Source organism: Ictalurus furcatus, chromosome 2 (assembly GCF_023375685.1).
Source record: "Ictalurus furcatus strain D&B chromosome 2, Billie_1.0, whole genome shotgun sequence".
In the NCBI taxonomy this organism is placed as follows: domain Eukaryota; kingdom Metazoa; phylum Chordata; class Actinopteri; order Siluriformes; family Ictaluridae; genus Ictalurus; species Ictalurus furcatus.
In genome coordinates, this window is record NC_071256.1 from 22,672,040 (window position 1) to 22,696,060 (window position 24,021).

Below are 24,021 nucleotides of genomic sequence, written 5' to 3' on the forward strand. Positions count from 1 at the left end.
ACCTCCGGGGTTGGGGATTCGATTCCCACCTCCGCCCTGTGTGCGCAGAGCCCGTGCTTCAGAGGTTTCCTCTGGGTACTCCGGTTTCCTCCTCCAGTCTAAAGACATGTGTTGTAGGCTGATTGGCATTTCTAAATTGTCCGTAGTGTGTGAGAGTCTGTGTGATTGCGCCCTGTGATGGGTTGACAGGGTGTTCCCCGCCTTGTGACCCCAGTTCACTTGGATAGGCTCCAGGCGCCGCACGACCCTGTGTAGGATAAGCGGTACAGAAAATGGATAGATGGATGAAAGAAACTTAATGAAATGACCTACAGAAAATGGGTCATAATTAAGTATAATTAGTAGTAATTATTAGTAAAGACATCCAGAATGTCCTTGACTAAAACTGTAACATATCTCTGCATTATACAATGCTTAAGATATTCAATGACATATGGCATGTGGAGGGCTTTCGACCTCTATTGAATAACACAGCAAGCTCTTCTCTATGGAAGAGCTATTCAAAATGACACAGGGAATTATTCGCATAAAATAAACTAGACTGATGGAGAGTTTTAGCCCTGCACTAAGCCCATACTGTGGTGCCTTCATGGAACAGGCTGGGTGGAATGCACTGGCTGCTAACAACAATGAAGCAATAGTTCTGGTTAGAGGACTAAAATAAAAAATAAGAAAGATGAAATCAGTTTGAGCTTTTGTTGCCCATGTGCTGTGTGGGCTGAGTAGCTTTCAGGCCCATGTGGATGTCAATCCTTCCAAGTTTTCTCTAACTGGCCCTCATGGGGAAAACTGGACATGGTCAGTTGGACATGAGGGAGTACATTTGGCATATCTGGACATCTGGTAGATAAAAGAAGCATCTGTGAGAAACTGATGACTGGATGAAGAAAGACAAAAGAAAAAAAAAAACAACAACATAAAAAACATACTGAATAAAGTGTTTTTTCATTCAGCCTTTAACCAACCAAGTACAGGAAGGGAAACAAAGTAAAATAACAGACATGAACCCAAGAGTAAGATAAGTAAGAAAGGAAAAACATAGCCTGTAGTAAGTGTATCAGGCAGCTCTTATCAGGCCAGGTTTGGGCCAGACAAAGTGAGTTGCGTACATATAAAAAGCCTGTGTTAACCAATACGCCTGATTCATTCTGTGGTTTTGGCACAAAGCAGAAGGGTGGAGTGGCAGAATTGCAGAATGTTCCCAGTTCGCCAGTCTTTGCTTCCTAATATCCACCTGCAACGACTTTCAGACTTACAGTCTTAAACATGTGAAGCAGAGGAGTGGATGAATGGGAAGCAAACATCCCTTAAGGAACATTTCAACAAAAACCCACCAACAGCATAAATCAACTGGGGACTAGTCAGGAGGAGTACATATTTTTGTGTAGCATGAAAAAGAAAGTACTAAGATGAACATAAAGAAGATAACATAATGGTCCCATTTGTAACACATCACATGAAAATACTAGCAGTTCTCTAATGCAATACAGATATACCAAAAATTATGTGGCATACAAGGCAATAGCAGCATTCCTGTGTGAATGTAAGAGAAGCCAAAGAGCTTCTGGTCCCGTCTGGTATTATTAACAAAACAGAAAAAACAAAACAAAAAAAAGGCAAGGAAACAAAAGTATGATTCAAAGGCCCAAATTCCTCTTTGAACCCGGAACAAACAACCAACAACCGTCTTTCTGGCTCAGTATCAGTGTGTGTGTATATATAACTATTAATGAATTTTAAAGTAAATAAAAGATTAACTGAATTTAAAAAAAAAACATTTCAAATAACACAACAAAAATTTTCAAGTGATTATTTTTTCCACTCGAGAGGCCACTCTCGTTCTGTATAATGACAGCGAACCCTTCTCAGCCGCTCCCGCAACAGACGCAACTAGGAAAAACTACGTGTGGATTTTTGCAGATAACTGATAGTTCCAGCAATCAGTTATCAGTGCTGATTAATTGGCAAAAGCAATCAATCTGTTGACTGCTAATAAAAAACTACGGGGCATGCTGTTATGGAAAATAATTAGTGACAGGGTGGCGTGATGCCCTGAAGTTGATCATTTTTCATTCTTTGCTCCCAAGTGTTTTATTCCTCTAATCCCACAGTAATTTGTCAATGCTAACAGTTTTTATTTATTTTAAAAAAATGACAAATTATACTTCAGATTACAGTTAATGCTGTGGAACATCTGCAAAAACAAGCTACTTCCAGTTATCAATTACACTAACAGCTATAAACAATCACCACTTCACCAGGCTCTCTTTTTTCTCTCTTGAAGTTAAGACGACAAAAATGCTGCTTGTCATGCTACCAAAACACTACAAAGCACGTAGCCCTGAAGACATTCCTGTGACAGAAAACTTACACAGCGTTACCTCAAACTGGTACAAAGCACGGACACTGGAGACTCTTTCCAAAAGTGCTAAATAAACTCTCTTCCCAGAAAACTTCACCATTTCAACACACATTTTTAAATCAGCGTATGTGGAGCATCCACCATACAAGTTCCATAACATTACAAAGAGTGCATTAATACAAACCTGTTATTTGTCTTCCAAGAGAACCTATGACCAATCAGATTTGAGAATTCAACAACGCCGCAGTATAAATATATAAACGTACAAAGACATGCAAAACAGTATACTTATTCACGTGGACATTTGTGTAGCTGGTGAAAGAAGAAAATATGTTTTGTTCCACTTCTCTGGATTTGGTGTTATGGCTGCGCGAACAACACACAACACACAACACACACACACACCTGCAACATTTCCCACTCCACTTGCCTCACACAGCCCCAAAGACACTTTGCAGAGAGAACATAATTTATTCACTCCTTCGCTACTGAAAAAGATGAATTCTCACTTTCTGAAGAACAGAGAAGCACCTGCAAGTCCCACAGCTCTCACTGACATCAGCAGACTGCAAATGTCTGTGTTCAGCTCGGTGCAAGTTGAACTGATGCCTAGGGCCTGACTCTGATGATACCCACACTGTCAAAAGTGTTTTTAAAATGCTGGGGTAGACTTTGCGTAACCTCATTGCGTAATACTGTACACACTGGATAGCATGGAACATTTTTGGCAGATCTTTATGTTGTACTGAAACAGGCTCTCTTGACATGGCGCAAACACCCACTAATTTAGCACAATGCTTGGGTACTGGATGCTTCATGGAGCTTGTAATTAGCAAGCCCTGCCCCAATAATTAAGACTACACCAAGCTTGGATCCCTCTTAGTTCATTTTGATTTTTGTCTCAGTAAGAACAATGGCCTGACTGATCCCGAAACAGCACTCTGCTCCGAGTACACCACGCTTATAGACGTTTTTTGAATGCAGGTCTGGATTCCTCTTCAGCTACAGAGAAGTGCACAAAATGGGAAGTGAAAAATGTTTTCAATAGTGGTCAAGAGTTTAAACATCGCCTCAAACAACAAACTATCAGGTATTAAAGATCGTTTTTAAAATCAGTTATGGTCTCCAGTTAGAGAAAATTCAAAAGGAGCTCAGTTATACACGACCAAACTGTTCACAATTTGCAACAAACTATGTGCACTGCGGGTAATAGTAGTATTGTGAAATTTCGTTTCAAGAACATTTAGCCATTTCTGTGATCAGTCTATCACTTTGGGATAACAATCACTAAGACTTGGAGCTGTAACAGGCATCAGATTGAACAGATTTTACACATGGAATGGAAATGAGTGCAAACTACACTGCCACTAAAAAAAAAAAATTAAAAAAATTTAACCCACATAAAACCCAAAGCACAGGTCAATGCAGAATGAAACCGTTTCATATCCTCTAACCTAACTGATACATCACAAATATATATTCAAAAAGGGAAAAGCTTGCAGACCTGCACCTGTCTCACGTGGCAATACTACTATACTCTGCACACTTTGTCTACACAGACTAGTTAACCCGCGATTAGACTTGGCACGGAGGCCTCGGCAGACTGTTTACAGAGCAGCGGCCATGTGCTCGTGAGTGTGAGTCGGACAAGTCATTTCTTATGCAAAGCCATGTGCCGAGATGTTCCACACAGCACATTGCATATTCAGAGAAACCTGGAACGGTCAGTTTTTCCACCACTTGTAATACACAGGCTACATGAGGTCCACCCAGTTCTGCTCCACCAATGTTTGGTCATTTTCCTGCTCTAACACACCTGACTACCAGTTTAAGCACATCAAACTTATAGTCTATGAATAAACCCAAAATCTGCCCATGAAGCCACCATGACATTGTGCTAACTCCAAAACTCTGAGCTATCTCACAAGCTAAGAAAGGATTTTTTTTGTATTCTACATTTATATACGTATAAATGACGCTGACAGCTATCCTTCAACCATTAGACTATTCACTTCCTGTTTTGTGAGAGTAAAACGATGGTGACTGTAATATCTGAAGATTCCTATACAAGCTTCTCCTAGTGAAAGAAGAGGACAGGTCAAAATTATGCCATGAACTCAATATCTGTCTCTAAGTATAACATTGTATTTTTCCAAACAGCCATATCTAAGAGAGCCTGGACCATCAAGGCACACACCAGTCAGCACTCTTCCTCTGTTTGTGTATGTCAGCGTGTCCTCTTTTTCTATGTTTATCTCAGATAATGTGAACTCCACTACATAGTACATTGAGAGCAGTAAGACTGTATCAGTTAATCTGACTCACTGTACTGTGACTCCTGACTTGTGGTTCTTTCTGTTTTCTATATTATACTTGTTACTACAGGAAACGTGCATCATTGTCAGCTGATATTAAAACTACAGACAAGTTACAAAGTGTCTTTGTAAGATGTTGGGCCACCACAAGCTACCAGAACAGCTACACACATGCTTCACACATCTTGTCTCTGGAGGGATCCAGGAGATATTCTCTCAGTTAATGCTTTCAGTTAATGCTTTGACAAGAAGACCCAATCTAAGACATTGGTCCAATAGTTCTGTTGGGTTGAGATCTTTGGGGGTGTATGTTAAGGTCATAGCATGTGATTTATCAGTCCATACAGGATACAGAGTTTTTTTTTTTTGTGTGTGTGTGTGTGTGTGTGTGTGTGTGTGTGTGTGAGTGTGAGAGAGAGAGAGAGAGAGAGAAAGAATGTTGCGGGCCAAAAATGCTTGACTTTGCTGTGGCTTTTTCCCCCCAAATTTTTTCGTGCTCTTTTTGCAGAAAACGATTCGAATTTGGTGAAATTGCAATTGTGCGAAATTGTTTTACACGGTCAATATTCCATGTGTCACTTATCTGCATATGAACGAGGTGTTACACATCTGTATATATTCGTATTCTTATTCATCTGTACATAAAATGAGGTGCTCATAGTGTACATATTACTATCATTATTTTTCTATTCTATTCCTATTTAATGTGTATTTTCTTATCTGTTGTGTGTAGCTGAGTTGCTGTAACGAGGGAATTTCCCCAGTGTGGGATCAACAAACATGATCTTATCGTACACAGTGGTGTTTGTTGGTAAATGAGACTTTTTAGCTGTACTCATGTTCGATGCACGAGAATCGAAGGGGGCTTTGGCTGAATGCACATCGTGACGTCGCACGACACGGCTTGGCCTGAACCTGCTGAAGACCTGTGGTCATTTTTAAAAAACTGCAAACGACTGCGAATATTGCGGAGTGTCCTTGATTTTTGCAGTCGTTTCTACGACCTCAAAATCGCTCGATCTTGGAGGGACTGATTTGCATCATTTCCGTACTCGTCATCCTGGAGAAACGTTTCATCATAGGGTAAAGGTGACCAGTCAGAAGGCCTTGGTATTGATTTGCAGTGACATTTCCATCTAAGAGGATATGTGGACCCACAACCATGCCTGCAAAATAAATAAATGCCCCCACAGAAGAACAAAGTCACCAATGCTTTGTTTAATTAGTCACCCTTCGGTGGATACCAGGATTGGATACAGGCCTGCTTGTAAGTGATGCTCTCGAATAGTCGAATAGAAACGGATAATGTCATAGACTCCAGAAATACAGATAAACCCATTAGTCTACAAGAAGTAGCAAAGAACTTATTGTCAGTGCTCATTTCTTACTAAGCAAATGGCAACATAGACAGAGAGAGAGAATTATTACTGTATATCATACAAGGAGAAGCAGTTTTCCCCCGACTTACAGCATAACAGTGTTTTTTCGATGTAATTCCTTAAATGCCTGATAAAGTGAATTGATTATCTTACATCGGTGATGATTAAAAAGGTCATGATTAACGACATGACAATTACTGGAAAGCTATTCAACGACAATAAACACTAATAAAAAGTCTGTCGTGTTCACCGCCCAGGAAAAGCAGTGAAGTTGTTTATTATATTAGTTCATTATTTCTTGCGCTTAGCAGAATATTTGTTACGACTTTCCCTGAAATGAAATCGGGTGAGATGTGAACGCTTGAACTCTTGCCCATAACACTTTCTTCTCGGAGCTAGCGAGCGTTAGCTGTTAAACAAGTTTTCCAGCTAACGTATAGATGTGGCTTAATGTGCGAGACTTAAGCACGAACAATCTCACAAGAATCTTTTCCTCACATCATAAGCTTAAAAAGAAACCGGCTTTCAGCTATTCCCAATGATGAGATTAATATTAGCAGGCTAGCAATAAATGGCAGGTATTTTTAACGTTAACACACACGAGAGACCAGCTTTCTTTCCAACACTCTCCTCATTGTGGTTAGTTAACAAACTCTTCTAAAAGGATTTATGGCTATACATTTAAAATAACGTATATATTTTCTGTTTGTGTTCTTTTTAATTCCGCACAGATAGAGCACAACTGCTTAGCTTACTAGCCTCGGCTATATCCAAAACCGCACACTAACTTTCTTTTACTAAGTAGTGCACAGGTCAGATGTTCAACTAGCATAATACTGAGCATACTCATTAGTACACTAGTATGTAGCGCTGAAAACAGTACTAAATATCTAACGCTTATATTATTGTTATCGCCAGTTTACTTACCACTAACAGCAGGGTATTGAACAGCGCAATATAAATGCACCACACAAGGGCCCTGCTACACACACCCCAGTCCATCTTCCACAACGCAAAACCAGTTCACATAGAACTAATTCAACACTTCGACGGTTCAATATATAAATCTATATATATTTTTCCCCCGAAGATTACTTCGACGCTAACTATAAAGACGTATTATCGTCCATGCCGCTCGGTTTACTCCTCGCCAGCTGGCACTATTAACCCGAATACATTTTCCAGACAGTACGCATGCGCACAAACGTTGCGGGCTGGCCTTGGATGTAAGTTCCGCTTACACCGGAAATCGCTCTGTTAACTTCAGTAGGCTGTTGATCGTGTGTGCGAGACAAAAGAGTAGGAAAAAAAGCTACACGCGGGCGCGGTTCTCCTCCACTATAAATCAAAGAAATGATTTTATCTTTGTGCACAGATTGCGTTTCTAAATCCGTGCTTGGAAACGCGAACATAGACTCAGATTATATTCCTGAAATGACGTGATGCACGCGAGGACACGTGGACGGGGTAAGTAGTATATTTATTTATATATATATATATATATATATATATATATATATATATATATATATATATATATATATATTATATTTTAAATCTGCGGATACTTAGTAACATTTTGCGTTTTGTGATTTATTGACTGTGTATGGCTTACCATCTTGTCTTTTTAATATTATGTTGTAGGTTTGTATTGGAAGTTGAAACGTGCTGTTGAAAGCTGCATGGGAAGTGTGCAGTGCATGGTTCAACTTCCGGGATAGGGTAAGCCTTTAAGTTATTTATAGATTTTTTTGTTAAAAAAAAAGATGTTCCAAATCTATTTTAGCAGTTGGTATTTGACCATAAATAGGTTGTAACGTAAGCATCTTTCACTGATTATTCGATTGAATTTTTTTTTTCCACTACAGGAAAAGATGTGAAGCTTAAAAGAAAGTCTATATAAAGAACCATGTTCTGGTCTAAAGGCTGAGAATATATAGATGTATCTGCAGCCTTCTTTGGATTGATCTAATTGAAGACTTCTGGTTAACAGTAAGTTCAACGTCTGTTAGATTGAAATAAATGTTGTACAGTTGTGCTTTTAATATGTGTCTAATGTAACTTTTTTTTTTTTTGTCTTTGTAGGGTTGACTGAACTTGTAGACAAAAAGTGATCAATCTGATGCTTCTTCAATAAACCATAAACTACATGACCAATCGCTTTGGCTTCTGTCTTTTATCATGTTTGGTGGCACTGTCTTTGAACCTTTGAAGCCCTCCTCATGGCTCCATAGGCCAAGCAACAGTGCAAAATTAAAGGCTTGTTATAACTGGGGCTTCTTTGCATCACACCCCAAGTTGCTCTTTTAAATGCAAGCTACAATTGTTTCTCCAAAATAAACATGGTAGAGAAAGTAGTATTAAAGTAAAAACACGAAGTAATTTTACCAAAAGCATTTATACATCCCCACACATCACCATTGTCACAGTATGGCTGAACACAATCACTTAAAACGGCAATCATTTTCACAAAGTGCAAAAAGTATGCTGAGCCGTTGACATAGAGAAGCACACAGATCATTTTACATTGGACTGATTTCCACAAACAATGGCACAGCAGTATTGTGGTGGGTGTTTTCAAGTTAGCGCAACTGGACATAGTACTTTGACATCTTTGTAATGAACTATGAAGTGTGTTGAGGAAAGCAACTGAAACAGATGTGATCATCATTAGATAACTGATTACCAGTCCTGTTGGGTTATTTTTCTTGTAACCGTGGATCTGTTTCTCTGTCATACTCTGTGCTGGTAACCAATACCTAGAGATCTTTGTTATGGAATTATATTTACAGTATAGGAACCTCTGCTTCTTCTATAACTATGTTTACATGCCCATCAATATTCTGATATTAATTGTAATTTGGTAATATTCTAATTAGTATTGAGTCATGTACAGGCTGCAATCCGACTGCCTGATTCAAATTAAGACAATATTCTGATTCCCACCCCTGGAATATTCCTGTTTTACTCTGAAATGTCTTGCATGTAAACTCCTTATTCAGAAAATACACTGAAAGGAGAGGTGTATGTGCATGCTCAGTCTGCAAGGAATTGTGGGTGCTAACATATGATTTGCTGTAGGCTAGGTGTTTAGGAATGGCAACTCAGGCATACTTAAAACAACCCTGTATACAGGAATATTCCAATGCCTGTGCGCATATAAATGTCATATTCGGAATATGGCTGCAACCTGAACATAGACCTTAAACGGAATTTGGTGTGCATGTAAACGTAGTCAGTGGGTCTTGCAGTGGTGGACATCAGGAATTTTCAAATCCAGTCCAGGAAGTTCATTGCACTGAAGTTTCAGATTTTTGCTGCTAAAAAGTTACCGTATTATAATGGTAGGTTAGATGAGCTTGTGAGCTTGATCAAGAGTGTTTGAAGGAGTTAAATCTTGCATTACAGTGGGTGTTCAGGACTAAAGTTGAAAATCCTTGGTCTGTCCTTCAGTCATATCTGCAAATGTGGCTGCAGACTTTCAGTCCACCCAAATAGGAGCCACACCTATTCACTGATTGGAGATCAGCAGCTTAAACAAATGAAACAAGAAGCGTAACTTATGCTTGGTTGGAATGGAAACCTGCAGTCATACCAGCCTTTTGCAGTTAAGATTGAACAGCCCTGGTCTACATGTTCAATCAAATCTTTAAAGAATAGTTACAACTAATAGTATGAAACAACGCAGTTTTAGTCAACACAAACTGACACAACATTAAAAACAAATTTTAGAATCTTTGTAAATCTTGAAATCACATCAACAAAATAATCACATCATCATAACAAACCCCATAAATTGATATGATCAGGCAATGACTTATACATTCAGATGGCTTCTCCATAGTTCACAATGGCATATAAGTCCATGGTAAAGACAGTTCCAGAAAAGTTATGGTTAAGAAGTCAAAGTCTACAGAGAGCGCCTTGTTTGTATGTACTTGATTAGCCAGCTTGATTTAGTGCCACTTCTGGGGCAGATGGGGTATTAGCTGGTGTCCTTCAACACAGTGAAATTGATCTACTTGCATAATTGTATAGACACAGATGACTCAGGCAGCAAAGAGCGTTGTGAAGGTTGGCGTCTGTATGGTATTGGTTATCCTTGAGAAAGCACATTTGCACAAAGCAATTGATAATCATGGCATACACAAAATTCCACAAACATACTTTCACTAGTTTACATTATTGAAAGAATGCTGAAAGTGGCACACACTCAATTAGGACCATTTTAAAATATCCTATCAAAAGCCACTAGCAGGGACAGGATTTGAAAGGAGTGGCATGGGATTCTTTCAGTTGGCCTTCCACACTGGCTTGCAAAGGAATGAGATAAAAAGCTTCTAACACACCAGTTACCTTCAGTAGTATAGTACCTATCACACAAAAGTAGCTTTTAGCTGCAAACAAATACTCTCATCAGACACTTGATTAGGAACACCTGCACATTCATACAATTATCAAATCAACCAATCACGTGACGGCAGCACAACCAAAAAAAAAAAAAATCATCCAGATAAAGGTGAAGAATTTCACTTCTTGGCTGACGAGTAGAGCCCAATGTGCTCTTCTGTTGTTGTACCCATCTACCTTAAGGTTTGAGTTGTTGTGAGTTCTGAGATACCTTTCTGCTCACCATGGTTGTACAGTGTGGTAATTTGAGTATTCTTCCTCTCCTTACAGTAGTCTTCCTGCCAGCTCAAACCTGTCTGGCCATTCTTCTCTGACCTCTCTCAACAACAAGGTGTTTCTGCCCACAGAAATGCAGCTCACTTTGTTTTTTTTCCCCCTCAACATTTTGTGTAACCTTAAGAGACTGTTGTGTGTGAAAATCCCAGGAGATCTGCAATTTCTGAAACACTTAAACTAGCCTATCTGGCACCAACAACCATGCCATGTTCAAAGTCACCGAGATCACATTTTTCCCAGTATGATGTTTGATGTGAACAACTGAAGCGTTTGATCTGTATGTGCATGATTTTATTCACTGCTGCTGCCACATGATTGGCTGATTGAATAGTTGCAAGAATGAGCAGGTGTTTCTAATAAAGTGGTCTGTAAATGTATAAGAGGTCTCCAACCCAGATGTTTGCCGTAGCCATAGCTGATTTTAATCCAAGGTTAACACTGCCAGAACTGCCTCTGCATGTAAAGCATTATTCAGCAGAATTTAACTCAGTTCAAGGTCTAATACAAATGCATTGGTCTACTACTATGCATTTAGACACACTCATGTTTCCAACTAATCTTCATTTAAGAACATAATATGACAAGTGCCCTTGGTTGACTCCCCAAAGTCTCAAACGAGACTTTTATCAGCTTTCAAAAGTCATCCGCAGTTTGTTCAAGGTCCAAGGGAGCCACATCTTTCAAGGCATCGGTTGTCACAGTAGCTAAGTTCATGCTGGACCGTGTGTCCATGGCTGAGTGCATGATGGGTAACCACACGTCGTCCATATTTGGCATGACAAATATTTTCTGTGATGGGTAACAGAAGAGAAGATATGCTCAGATGGGAAAGTAACATTGTAAGACATTCAGTGAGTTCCATGTTGCTGAATGAACAGCATATAAATCTACAGTGGAATTGTTTTTGCACTATTGAAATGAATACAAACAAAGAAAATTGAAATGTTATTATATGTTTAATATATACAAGGAACAACTCAAGTTTGTGTCTAGAGAAAATCTAATTCAGTGTAGACCAATGACACACACACACAATATATATATATATATATATATATATGTGGCTGTACCAGGGATTCAAAAGTAAAGCCAAAATGTCTCTGAGGCCCTCTAGTGGCTGGCAGCAGTGCAGATTTTAACCCCGTCTATTACCATGTTAGTCAATAGGAAAGGACCTAAACTTATTTTTTAAGTGACATCCATCCATCCATCCATCCATCCATCCATCCATCCATCTTCTACCGCTTACTCCTTCTTCAGGGTCGCGGGGGAACCTGGAGCCTATCCCAGGGAACATCGGGCACAAGGCGGGGTACACCCTAGACAGGGTGCCAGTCCATCGCAGGGCACAATCACAAACATACTCACACACCCATTCATACACTACGGGCACTTTAGACATGCCAATCAGCCTACCTTGCATGTCTTTGGACTGGGGGAGGAAACCGGAGTACCCGGAGTTTTTAAGTGACATCTCTAAAATATTTTAGGAATAGTGTTCTGTCTTCTTTACTTATTCAGTTGGCCCTGTTATCTACCATAATATACTCCTTACAATAAATGCATTTTATAGGAGTTTTTTGTTAAGTAAAAGGGTGTGGTTTATGAGGTGATTGAGAGTCTTAGACATGGACAGTTGAGCCTCACGAATGCATACATACTTTCCAACATGCACATAAAGCTCTTGACATTTCTGTAGCAAAGCCATGTCCTGTTCTAACGGACCCTCAGTGGTGAGTTTTCCAGTATGCTCCTCACTTTGTTTAAGCTAGCTTATTGTACTGATATTATAACTAGTAAACCAATGTGATTAAACAAAGCGATGGCATAAACCAAGTCAGCTAACACTAGCTAAATTTCATAACAATTAATTGACATTATGACCTTAGATAACACTTGAAGTAGCTTGGTAAGATTACTTTTTAAACAAACTCCACCAACAGAACAAGCGTAAAAAAGTGTGCATTTTTCTATTCAGATGGGTAACTTACTGCAGGTGTCTGAGCTAGACAACATATAGGCTAGAAAACAGCCTACTTTATTGCACAATTACACACTTAAGGCTGGTCTTATGGATCACAGATTAAGCCTGGAAATAATAGGCTGATAATCCAAGCAAATGTAAGTGGTAAGTGAATTCTTCTTGGAAAAAAATATTTTCTTATTTTTTCCTTTGTTGTTTTTCAGTAGCTTACAAACAACCTGAATACTCTTCTCAGCTTATTTATGGAATCCCCCCAAAAGTTATTAATAGGGTAAACAATATTACTAAATACATACAATGATGACAAGGTAAATAAAAATAAATAAATAAAATGCTTTTAATTAAGTCTTAAAATGTCAAACAGTCTATAAAAAGACATTTAACTTAACTTTATTTTGCTCTTCAAGGTATCTTTTACTTTACTTTTTACTTTTCATCTTCACTTAATTGTATTTGATCAGTTCCAGCACATATTTAGTCTGGAATACATGCAACATTTCCTATTTTCATTACTTCTTATATGATAATAAGAGGGGTATGTCCAAACCTCTCCAGGTGTTATTATCTGATGGTTAATGCAGACTAGAGCAACTGAAAGTGTCAGTGTTGACCATATTGTCTTTGTCCAGCCTGTTGCTGCTTGACCACACCATGCTTTCATCAATGTCAACATCATTTAAAGGCACCTAGAATATTTTCAGTATCTACTTCAACCTGTTGATGAGTTTTAAATGTAATAACATGATACATTTTGTAGCCCCAAAAGGAAAGACTGGGAGATTTTTCTTCTGAAATACTTTTATAAATTGATACTTAAATGGTTCCCTTGCAATACCATGCAATACGTTATGCTCCCCATAATAGATCCGCGTCTCCTCGCAGCGATGTAGTGGTGAAGTGCAGTTGTCGGACATGCCTTTGTCTAGCACAAATGGGTGTTCCATTCCTACTGTGTGATCTATTTATTTTTTGAGAGAATATTTAATCGGATATTGTGCAGTACCTCAATCTGATAAGCAAAAAAACCTAGCATAGATGCTGTCAGGGGTGCTTCTAAGATTGGGAGACCAAGGGAGTACAAACACATTAACAGTATGGCCCACATAAGGATATACATCTACTTATATTACAGTACATGTAAATTTCAGAAAAGTGACTGCATGAATTAGAAAAGTGAATTATTTTTTTCCCACATGTCTCCTGAATGTTCAATATTTGCATCCAAAGGACATCTTTACATGGTGCAAAACAAGTTTATATGGCATTATTATTGAGGTCCTTTCAATGTTGTACACAGAAAAGTCCGTGTATCTTCATATAGATAAAGACATTCAGCTCTGCATGTTTTTATTTTATTTTATTGACCCTGCCACATTTGTTTATGTTCTTGATAATGAAAACTCTCTCCGCTAGTAAACTGACTTTCCTGAAATACATCAACCCAACTAAAATATAGTCTCCTTGATGTTATTTTATTTTATGGCTTAAATATGGTGGCACTATTCCTCAACTATAATAATTGAGCACTTCTTGTGCACAGTGATTAGTCAATGATGCATTAGATATTCCCCAGGTAAATAAGACATGTCCTAGCATTCCTTATTTTTCATTTCCTAAGAAATTAGGAAATGCCTAAACATGTGCAGGGACCCATGAGAACTATAAAGTTATTTTTAATTTATTTGAAACTTTAGCAAATGAATAAAATATACTAATATTTTTAACTCACTATAATCAATGTTTGTATTCATTTATATTTTTAACTCATTAGATAACATATTAATGACTGTTATTTTAGATGGGGTCATAGTGAAAATACGGTGCCTTGCATAAATATTCACACCTGTTGAGCATTTCCACATTTTGTAGTGTGGTAACCTGAAACTAAAACAGATTTTTCTGTCATGAATTAACACAATACTGAAGTTGGGGCCTCTTGTTGACTTTTGGTGGATGGCCTACTCTAGGCAGATCCGTGGTGCCATATTCTTTAAATTCTTTTAAATAATGGATGTTCAAAGATTGGGATCTTTTTTTAAATAAGCAAAATGTGATTGATACTTTTCCATAACTGTCATAACAGACTTGTTTTGATAGTTCCTTGGTTTTTAGGATACTGTGTTTAGATATGTTCCCAAACAAGCTCTGGGGCCTTCCATCAACTGATGAATTTGTACTGAGATCATGTGACACTTTATCAGCACACAGATGACTCTATTCAACCAATTATATGTCTTTTGATGGCACCCGATTGTACCAGAGCTAATTTAGGGGTTATGTAGAAATAGTGGTGAATACTTATCTTATTACAACATCTTTTATATCCCACTTCAATATTACGGGATATTTTGTGTAGATTCATGACATATAATCTCAATTAAATCCATTTCAGTTGTCAGGTTCTAACACTATATAATGTGACTAAAGTTCAAGAGTGTGAATACTTATGCAAGCCAATCTATTAGAGGTATATTCCAGGAAGGTCCAGGAAATATTGGAAGTCACTGAAAGTATAAAATGTCTTTGTCTTTATAGGTGTCTTTGACGTTCTAATTTGAGACAATTTACATGTAAAACAATTACAAAAGCTTGTACATTAACCTGATGATCCAGTCTGTCATAGCAATAGCATAAAACATTTTTCAGCCACATCTAAAAAAGGGAAATTCATTGAACCTGGCAGTACCTGAAACTCCTGATCCAGTTTCTTCTCAATCCAGTCAGTGACATGGGCAAAAGTGACCTCCCTCTCACCAAGCTTAGGTCGGGCTTTCAGCTCAAGGTGAGGAGGCCTTCTGAAGCCATACCTGTAGACAAAAGAGCACCTGACAATCTCACTATCCAGTCACCAAGTCACCAAATCTACAATTACATGCCACCCATGCCAACAGACTATTTGGAAGATGTACAAGAAGAATGCCTTTTCTTCTAACCTCAAAAGTAAGCACTTGGAGTTTTCTAGACATTCATGAATGAGACAAAAATAGAGCTTTTTGGCAACAAATTCAATTAAGGTGGGTTTGGCTTGAAAAGAAGTATGGTTATACAGATAAGAAACTAATCCCCATTGTAAAGGATCTGTGATGTTGTGGGACTGCTTTTTCGCCAAAGGCCCTGGAAACCCTAATAGGATGCATGGCATCATGGACCACATGAACTACCAATAGATTCTAAGTGAAAATCCGACAGCCTCCGCCAAGAAACTACAGATGGGTCATGCTTGGATCTTCCAGCAAGACAATGAGCTAAAACCTGCACCAAAATCCACACACAAGCCACAGATTCAAGCTTTTGACATGCCTATCCCAGTCCCCCAATCTAAACCCCATTCAAAACCTGTGTGATGAGCTGAAGAAGAGCACCACAAGAGATGATATATGACCCTGGAGGATCTGGAGAGATGGTGTATTGAGGAGTCTCTTTATTCTATTATACCATCAAACATTACAGGTAAAAACTCTTATGTGCTGTTATTTTGGTTGGACAAAGTATTTTTTGTGCCAGTACAGGGGTGCCAGTAAATGTGCCACACATTTTTGTTAAAAAAAAAATATGTTTCATTAGTCAATTTTGTCTTCAATTAAAAGTTAGGTAGCTCTCACATTTTTAGTGTGAGATTAAACAAATCAAGAAGATCAAAATAAACCCATCTTTAGCAAGCATGTCAATAATTCTGGAGCTGACTGTACATAGTCTTCAAAAGTCCATATTCTGTTCATACTTATTAATGGATGTACTCTGTATTTATAGTTAATTACAACTTTTAAAATCACCTTTTTGTTTCATAATTTATAAAGATACTTTCATTTCTCTCATGTCAAAATGACCTAAATGTAATTTGTGTAATATGAATGATTTTTTAAAATTATGCTTCATTCGAGAAATTAAGTCAATTATGAAATTTCTTGCTTGTAATGCTTACAAACAATGCATGTTAAACATTTTTTGCATTCCTCCACTACTGTTAAAATTTTAATGCGTTACTTTGATTGAAACAGAACAAAATGGTTAAATAACTTGGTCTTTAAGTCCCATAGACTACCTGCAGCGGCCATCGAAAGTAAATGTTACAAGGCAAGAGCCGTTTTTTTTGTAAAGGTCAACACTCATGATAAACAAAAAACAAAAACAACAACAACAACAACAACCACCCCACTGCATTAACCTCATACCATATTCTGTCTGTAGGGGGAGGTGGAATGTTGATGGCCAGCACGCCTTGGCACTCTTGCACTTCCACAGTGAGGAGAAGAGGAGTATTGGACATCTCCTCCATCTTCTTCTTTATGAACTCTGTCTCAGTGGCCTTCTGAAAATACTTTGACTTTGCGATCTTGTCTACGAAGCGCATGATCTTGCTCGGCCGGTGTCCTCCGACAAAACTGCAGAATAATGTGAGAAAGCATATAGACGGTCAGGTTCATTACTAACTTTTTATATTTATTGTTTGCAGAAGTTGATAGAGCTGTAGAGCGAAGACAAAGACAAAGAGACAGACAATCTACATGTATATATTGGAAGAGGAATCAACTGAAGCATATACTGTAGCTGAACAGATTATGTGTTGAACAGTCTGGCAGTCCATGACTTTCTGGTTACTAGCATAGAAATGTAACCACAGATCTTCTGCACACCAGAATTATTTCCTATTGGCACAAGCAACAACTTTCTGTACAGCATTTCGTTACAGATTGAGAGTTTTTACTAAATAAAGTGGGTCAATGCGAGTATGTGATTAATGTCTCATATTAACTTCATATAATTATTGTGTTTCCAAAAGACAACAGTAATACCTCCTAATGTGAACTCTGCATTTACACTCACCCCTCTGTCCCCGGCATTTCAGGTACTTCTGTTGGATCCTCCTCATCAGATGATCCAGCACTGGACGACTCCTCGTCGCTGTCGGCCAGGCAGTATGTACGTGGTCTGGGCCTAACAAACACACACACAGTTTTTTTGTTTTTTTCTATTCCTTTGGTCATTTCCTTTTCTGGGTCTGGATCCATTTGCTAAAAATGCCTGATTAGTGCACACATCTGCACCTTCTGTAGCTAGCAACTAGTAGCTAGCAACTAGTATACCTAGGCTATGCAGGAGAAGCATGGATATTAAACATTTAGTTACTACATACTCCAGGGCTACTAGATATTTTACTGATGATTTTCAAGCATTTGAGTTATCGTGTAACACGAGTTACAGTGGTGCACCATCTCGGTCATGGTTATAGCTTATATTATTAATTGGTGCAGTATAATAATGAAACTGAGATATCAGGAGATGGGCAGAATGCAGGCTTGACTCACCAATAACAGAACAGATCCATCATGTCCATATGGGGCAGGAAAGAGAAGAGAAGAGAGAGAGAGAGAAAGGCAAGAAAGATACATGCACAAAAAATGTTAGTTAAAAGCAATACTTTTACAGTAAGGCAGACTAAAAGATTAATTTATTAAGGCCTTGGCTTTTTTTTTTTTTTTTTTTTTTTAAATGGTGCCTGAAACTAGGGAGAGTGAAAATACACACACACAAGCAAAATAAAAAGCAAAAATAGAAAATGCAAATTTTCATAATATTAAAACCTTTAGACTCATTTCCCATGTAAAATAAGACTGTAGAAATTATAAATAATTCAGTGCATAGTACTGACCTTTTTGAACAACATCAGTAGTTTTTGTTTCTTTTCCCACATATTCGCTGCTAACTGTATAGTCACATAACAGATATGTGCAATACATTGCCACTCCAAAACTTCTTACATGCCATTCCACACTCCTTACCCCTCTTTTCCTTGTTCTCCACAGCTCTCTCCCTCCTTCCCAAGCCTGGCCAGATTCATCTTGGTCTCCAGCGTCATCAGGAAAGAACCAGTGTATGAGATCTCCAAGTCAAACCACAGACCTACAGGGGAAGTAAATGGTCTGCACTTATATAGCACTTTTTAAACTTAGTGGTTAAATGTACTTATATAGCGCTTTACACTGGTTCTCATTCACCCATTCACACACACACTCACACACCAATGGTAGCAGAGCTGCCATGCAAGGCGTTAGCTTGCCATCGGGAGCAACTTGGGGTTCAGTGTCTTGCTCAAGGACACTTCGGCATGTGGAGTCATGAGGGTCATCGATTCACCGACCCTACGATTAGTGGTTCACAGGATGAATAATCAAGACTAATTCACTAAGTGCTCCCATGCTGCACTTTATTTTTTTTTTGCTAATTCCCAGCCAATAGGTAGCGCTCCCGTGTCACACACTACCAATTGGGTCTAAAACAAGGCTAAAACATTCTCCAAAACATGTGAAGTCAGCTCATGTTTTCAACTTGCTGCTCACACTACAAACCAGTGCAGCTGAACATACTCGTAGTAAAGTGCTAACTTCCCTCTTGTGCATACATGAACTCATAGAAACCCATGATTGGCTAGTGTCACTGTGATTGACAAAGGAGAGAGTAATGTCATCCCTCCAACCCAGAGAGTTAGGGCTAATTCTGCTTCCAGCCACAGATGGCTGTGACATTGTCAGAGTTCGAGCTCATGATCTCCAAACGCTTTCTTCTTGCGCCACTCAGGAGCCCTCTAACAACACTGCAATGAGACTACATCGTTATCACAAGTATCAACTTTGCAACTTTGTAATTGTGATAATGAAGCACTGGATTCTGCAACACTGAATTCTAGACTATATATCATGAATTAATAACACTACAGTCAATGCATATCGAATGATGAAGCCCTTTCCTATGAAGATACAAGTTCAGCTTGGTTCTCTAGTAAAACCTTCTTGGGCAAAGTAGATGCTTTGCTATTGAGAACTTACACTGCTGCTCCTTGGGGTCTGTTCTAATTGTGGCAAAACTTCCCTCCCCCTGAGCCTGCAAAAGGTCAGTTCTCAGATGCTGTCAGTGCCTCTGAGCCAATCAGAACTGATCCTTTGAGCTCTGTGGGCAGCAAGAGATAAGTTCACCATCTCAGCAGGAGCATGGCTACAGCCTCTCACATTCTCAATATAGGTTGGAAGTGCACACTGCAGGAAATGGTCACAGCCTAATCCTGCCATAAAGAACATTGCTAAGGGCTACTTTTCAAACCTGGCAGAATAATTTCAGTTATCCCAGGCTACATGAGTCACATAGCTGGGTAGATTTAGACTGCATTACAAAATGTTATTATGTCATTCTCAAGTGTCTCTTCATTCTGGTTTTAAAGTAAAAAGAATTCCATATGAGGATACCAATTTGTGTCTGGATTGTAGTGTTGATTAAGTGTTAATTACTATTGTTAAAATGTCTGGTCAAGTCTCTGGTAGTACGCTTTTCATTAAATTTGGACAGTTAGGACAATTAGGACAGTCTCAGCTACCTTCACAACAATTTTGGTGTACACCACTAAGCCCTCTAGCGCCACCAATATGGCAAAAAACTACTCAATAGAATGTCATAGAGGCATGGTTCCACTTTTGTCTGATTCTTTGGGCCAAGCCGAGTTCACTGGACAATTGAATGATGTTCCAATATTTTACATTTTTTTCAAAAACAGTTTTTTCACTTCTTTTCCGACTAATTTTGTCCAATCATCACCAAATTTGGCATGCAGCATTGTGACACCAGCAAAAAAAAATTTGTTTCTCTAAATTTTCATATACAGGATGGTTTGCACATAACAAGCAAACAAGTTTGCTGGCAAAACTGCCAAACAGGAAGTGAGTTCGCATCTCACCAAACTTGGTGGATCACTGAAGGATCTCATCCTAGGGATCTCCAAAAAGATTTGTCTAATTTCACCTCTAGGTGGTAGTATAATTCATAAATTTGTAAAATTGCTTGCAACAACACATCAACATTCTTGTTTTTCTTGAGTCGCTTAAAAATTTGAGCATTCTTGATTTAGAAATTTGTGATTTTTCAAACAGGAAGTCAGTCTTTTTGAATTTTAACAAAAACATTTTTTTTGGGAGATGAACCCGTCAATCCATCACTAAGGGGTGGGGACACAAAGTGCTTGGCCCCCTTAATTGCAGCAGCTCATTCTGGCATTGTGGCAAATAAAGACCTGTTGATTAGGTTCTCATGTACCAAATACTTGTACACGATTGATTGGAATTGCTTGGATGTTTGCACATACAAACCATTCAATCCATACAAATCTATCTACAGTGGAATCAAGCGCAAGTCAAAGGCTTACCTTGATGGTCCACTGATGGTTTGGAGGCCTTAAGAATCTTGGGAATAGCCATGCCCATGTCCAGCTCAGTCAGTGTCAGCTCGTTCATGAAGTACGGCAGCTTTAATTTTAAAATACCAGTTTTAGCATCAAAACACCTAAATGCCTAAAAAAAACCTCAAGAAAACAAGGGCTGAAAAACATACCCGGATTTTACTCAGTTTCATTTGGATCTTTTTGGAGACCATATCAGCCCAGTACTTCTCCCTGAGGAAGTCCCAGAAGATGCGGCCCAGTAGGGCGTTGACCCAGGCCTCAGACTCAGCCTCTGTGCCAGGACCTGCTGGGAACTGGAAGCAAGCCCAGATGGAAATTATTTGCATGAGCTCATGAACAGTGCTTGCAGAACAAAATAGATTAGTTGGCACATTGAAATACCACATCACAAACTGAATAAATAATGCTGAAAGCTTGGATACTTTTCAGCTTTGGGCCTTGAGTCATCCATACTACAAATGGTGTAACTGTAACAGAATGTTCAAGATTCCTTAAATAACCAAGGCCTTCAACAGGACCAAGGAGCACCAGATCAGGCTTCAGGTAAATGTTGGGTTGATAACTGTCACAAAAAGATATGTACATATAGTGGATATAAAAAAAAAAGTTTACACACCCCTGTTAAAATTGCAGATTTTTGTGACCAAGATAAAGCATGTCAGATCTTTTTCCTCCTTTAATGTGATATAGCAACCCACAAAATTCAAGTTAAAACAAACAGGAAAAGTTTTAGGGGAAAAAGAAGAAAAACAAAAAACTAGCATAAGTGTACACACCCTTTTATAATGGGACATGTGACTTCGCTTAGAATTAACCAATCACATTCAAACTCATGTTCAAAAGTAATTATCATACACCTGTCATCAATGAAGTGATTCTGATTAACCCCAAATATAGACGAGTTGTTTCTGAGGATTTTCTTGACATCTTCCTGGATTCATCAGACTGCTGAAGCCCCGGTCCACAAAGAGTTTACAAAGCATGTATAGGATCTCATTGTCGAAAGGTATTGATCAGGACAGGGGTACAAATTAATTTCCAAACCTTTTTTTGTGTGCATTTTTACATTATAAAAACCTAAAATATTAACGTGGTATGTAGACATTTTATATACACTCTATATAATAAAGAATATACTGAATGCAGTTGTATGATTGGTATGCAAGCTTGGCCTGTGTTTATGGACAAGTCTGTTCACAAAAATGATAAATAATTTGTGAGGTCAGTTTGTGCACTACAAAATTTGTGATCATTTGGGTTAACTGTAGATGGGATTTGTCCATGTGGTGATCTGTACCTTCGTTGCGCTCCTCGGACTGCTATCAGTACTGTGAAGAGGGCTGGGATTTGGGCTCCCTGAAGAGTGGCTGATATATTTAGCCATGTAGACATTGTAGTCCAGTACTTTTTGTTTGATGTCCTTCTGCCGTGGTTTAGGCTGTATCACGTCATCTAGACTGCCCTGACTACTGCTGCAACTGTGAGACAAAGCGCCTGCTTGGCTGCTCCCACTGCTGTAGGAGGGGAGGAAAGCTGTGGATGGAGAGAACATCCAAACTTATGTACATAAACCAGATACGCAGGAAGGAAAACAGCAGAGAGTAATCCGTTAACTCCATAGAAGTAATCAGCAATTGTAGGACCCTATATTGTTTTAGCTTGATGTTCTATTTTAGCGCGATCAGGGCCGTTTCTTCCTATAAGTGGTATAAGCAGTTGCTTAGGGCCCCTGGACCACCAGGGGGTAACATGATTTTTTGAAATAGATATTGAAAAAATTTATGTTACTATCTTTTGGCAAAAGTTTATGAATCAGGCAGTCACCGGGGACCCTTCAAAATGTATGAAAAATAATAGAAGCTTCAATTTACATTACTAAATTAGTAATTATTAATGAAGTGGCGGTCAGGCAGAAATTATTTGATTTACTTGATTTGTCTGCTTTCTTGGTTCCACTCGGTGAAATGGAAAAGGTTAGTGGCTAACTAGCTAGCTAACAAGTAAGAAGACTTAGATAGTATACAGTATCTTGTTTAACTGTTTTTACTTTAAGTTGTCCCTGCCCCCAAATGTTCAGAAGCGGCCCTGAGAATGATCGTGGACATTCACTCAGGCTCTAGTCTTACATGCATTCAGGCCAGAGGGTTTCCTGATCTCAGCCTTGAGCCTGGAGGCTAGCAGCATCCTCCTGAACCATTCTTCCTTCTCTCTTCCTGTCCTCCCGAACAAGTACAGGATAGGGTCTGTGGGGCGCTTGGTGTCCTCACTACCCACTACCCCCTCAGTCCTTTCACCTGAAGCAAGGACTTTCTCATCCTCAGATTCAGTTTGGTCCCCCTTTGACATGAAGTCATCCTGTTTGGCCAGCTCAATGCAAATGGGATATTTTTTGTTCCACACACGTTTTCTGGCCAGGCTGTGGGGCACCAGGTAAATCTGTGGGACCAACCACAATTAGTTTTTCTTACCATCATCTGTCTTGTGTTTTATGAGCAGAATAGGCAGCTAGTATTATATGATGCTCTTGTTACATCATTTGCAACTAAAATTGCTCACCTGAAGCAACAAATGAATGTTCTCAATATGCGATCTTTTAAAAAGGTCAATTATACTACAAAACCAACCAACAAGTTAACCAAAAATCACAAATGCCAGCTGTGATCAGTGCAAAATTAATGATTAATGGCAGCAAAAACCTTCTTAGCTATGTTAGCTGCACAGAAGGTGTAATTGGTGTCCCACCTTGCTGTTGGTCAGGTCGTAGATCTTCTGGCTGATGTATGTGATGTCTGATTTGGGCTCATTGAAGGTGGCACGGCGGGGAACATTGCGGTTGGGTTTGGAGAGACGTAGCACAGAGCCTTCAAGACGCACATATACTGAATGGGTAAGCGTGGCATGGTAGGCCTCTGGGTCATAGCTGTAAATCTCGTTCATCCAACCCTTAACATAGCAAATATCACAAAAGGTTATCATGTATAGAGTTAAGTTAACGTCAAGGTAGTTTTGAAATCGGCTCAGGTTTGTGCATTTAGATGAGGCTGTTTTGTCATGGATATGAACGGTTATTG

General features: G+C 38.8%; 2 protein-coding genes, 1 long non-coding RNA gene and 1 other non-coding gene across 6 annotated transcripts in view; 2 read left to right on the forward strand and 2 right to left on the reverse strand.

The window, feature by feature from the left end:
- The window catches only part of LOC128625304 (serine/threonine-protein kinase/endoribonuclease IRE1-like), a 31,816-nt gene extending 24,604 nt beyond the window's left edge, over positions 1 to 7,212 (reverse strand). The window contains exon 1 of the mRNA XM_053653508.1: positions 6,984 to 7,212. Within this exon, the coding sequence (XP_053509483.1) occupies positions 6,984 to 7,058 (75 nt within the window). The 5' untranslated portion in view covers positions 7,059 to 7,212. The remainder of the gene's footprint in view (positions 1 to 6,983) is intronic.
- LOC128625334 (uncharacterized) lies at positions 5,697 to 8,209 on the forward strand. 2 transcript variants are annotated; one of them, XR_008388909.1, is made up of 5 exons: positions 5,697 to 5,944; positions 7,432 to 7,523; positions 7,701 to 7,778; positions 7,925 to 8,048; positions 8,142 to 8,209. It is a non-coding gene; the product is annotated as an uncharacterized LOC128625334 (long non-coding RNA). The 2 variants fall into 2 exon arrangements; XR_008388908.1 differs by lacking the exon at positions 5,697 to 5,944 and having other exon boundaries at positions 7,243 to 7,523.
- A 36-nt stretch (positions 8,210 to 8,245) lies between these two features.
- Positions 8,246 to 8,381, forward strand: LOC128604577 (small nucleolar RNA SNORA50). The gene has a single exon (XR_008385201.1). It is a non-coding gene; the product is annotated as a small nucleolar RNA SNORA50 (small nucleolar RNA).
- Positions 8,382 to 8,456: 75 nt separating this feature from the next.
- Positions 8,457 to 24,021, reverse strand: part of tex2 (testis expressed 2) — a 35,051-nt gene continuing 19,486 nt past the window's right edge. For both annotated transcript variants that reach the window (XM_053653491.1, XM_053653499.1), the window contains 10 exons: positions 23,693 to 23,893; positions 23,077 to 23,386; positions 22,248 to 22,483; positions 21,100 to 21,243; positions 20,915 to 21,014; positions 18,507 to 18,627; positions 17,551 to 17,655; positions 16,899 to 17,108; positions 15,413 to 15,533; positions 8,457 to 11,531 (listed from right to left, as the gene is read on the reverse strand). In XM_053653491.1, the coding sequence (XP_053509466.1) occupies positions 11,376 to 11,531; positions 15,413 to 15,533; positions 16,899 to 17,108; positions 17,551 to 17,655; positions 18,507 to 18,627; positions 20,915 to 21,014; positions 21,100 to 21,243; positions 22,248 to 22,483; positions 23,077 to 23,386; positions 23,693 to 23,893 (1,704 nt within the window). In that variant the 3' untranslated portion in view covers positions 8,457 to 11,375. The remainder of the gene's footprint in view (positions 11,532 to 15,412; positions 15,534 to 16,898; positions 17,109 to 17,550; positions 17,656 to 18,506; positions 18,628 to 20,914; positions 21,015 to 21,099; positions 21,244 to 22,247; positions 22,484 to 23,076; positions 23,387 to 23,692; positions 23,894 to 24,021) is intronic.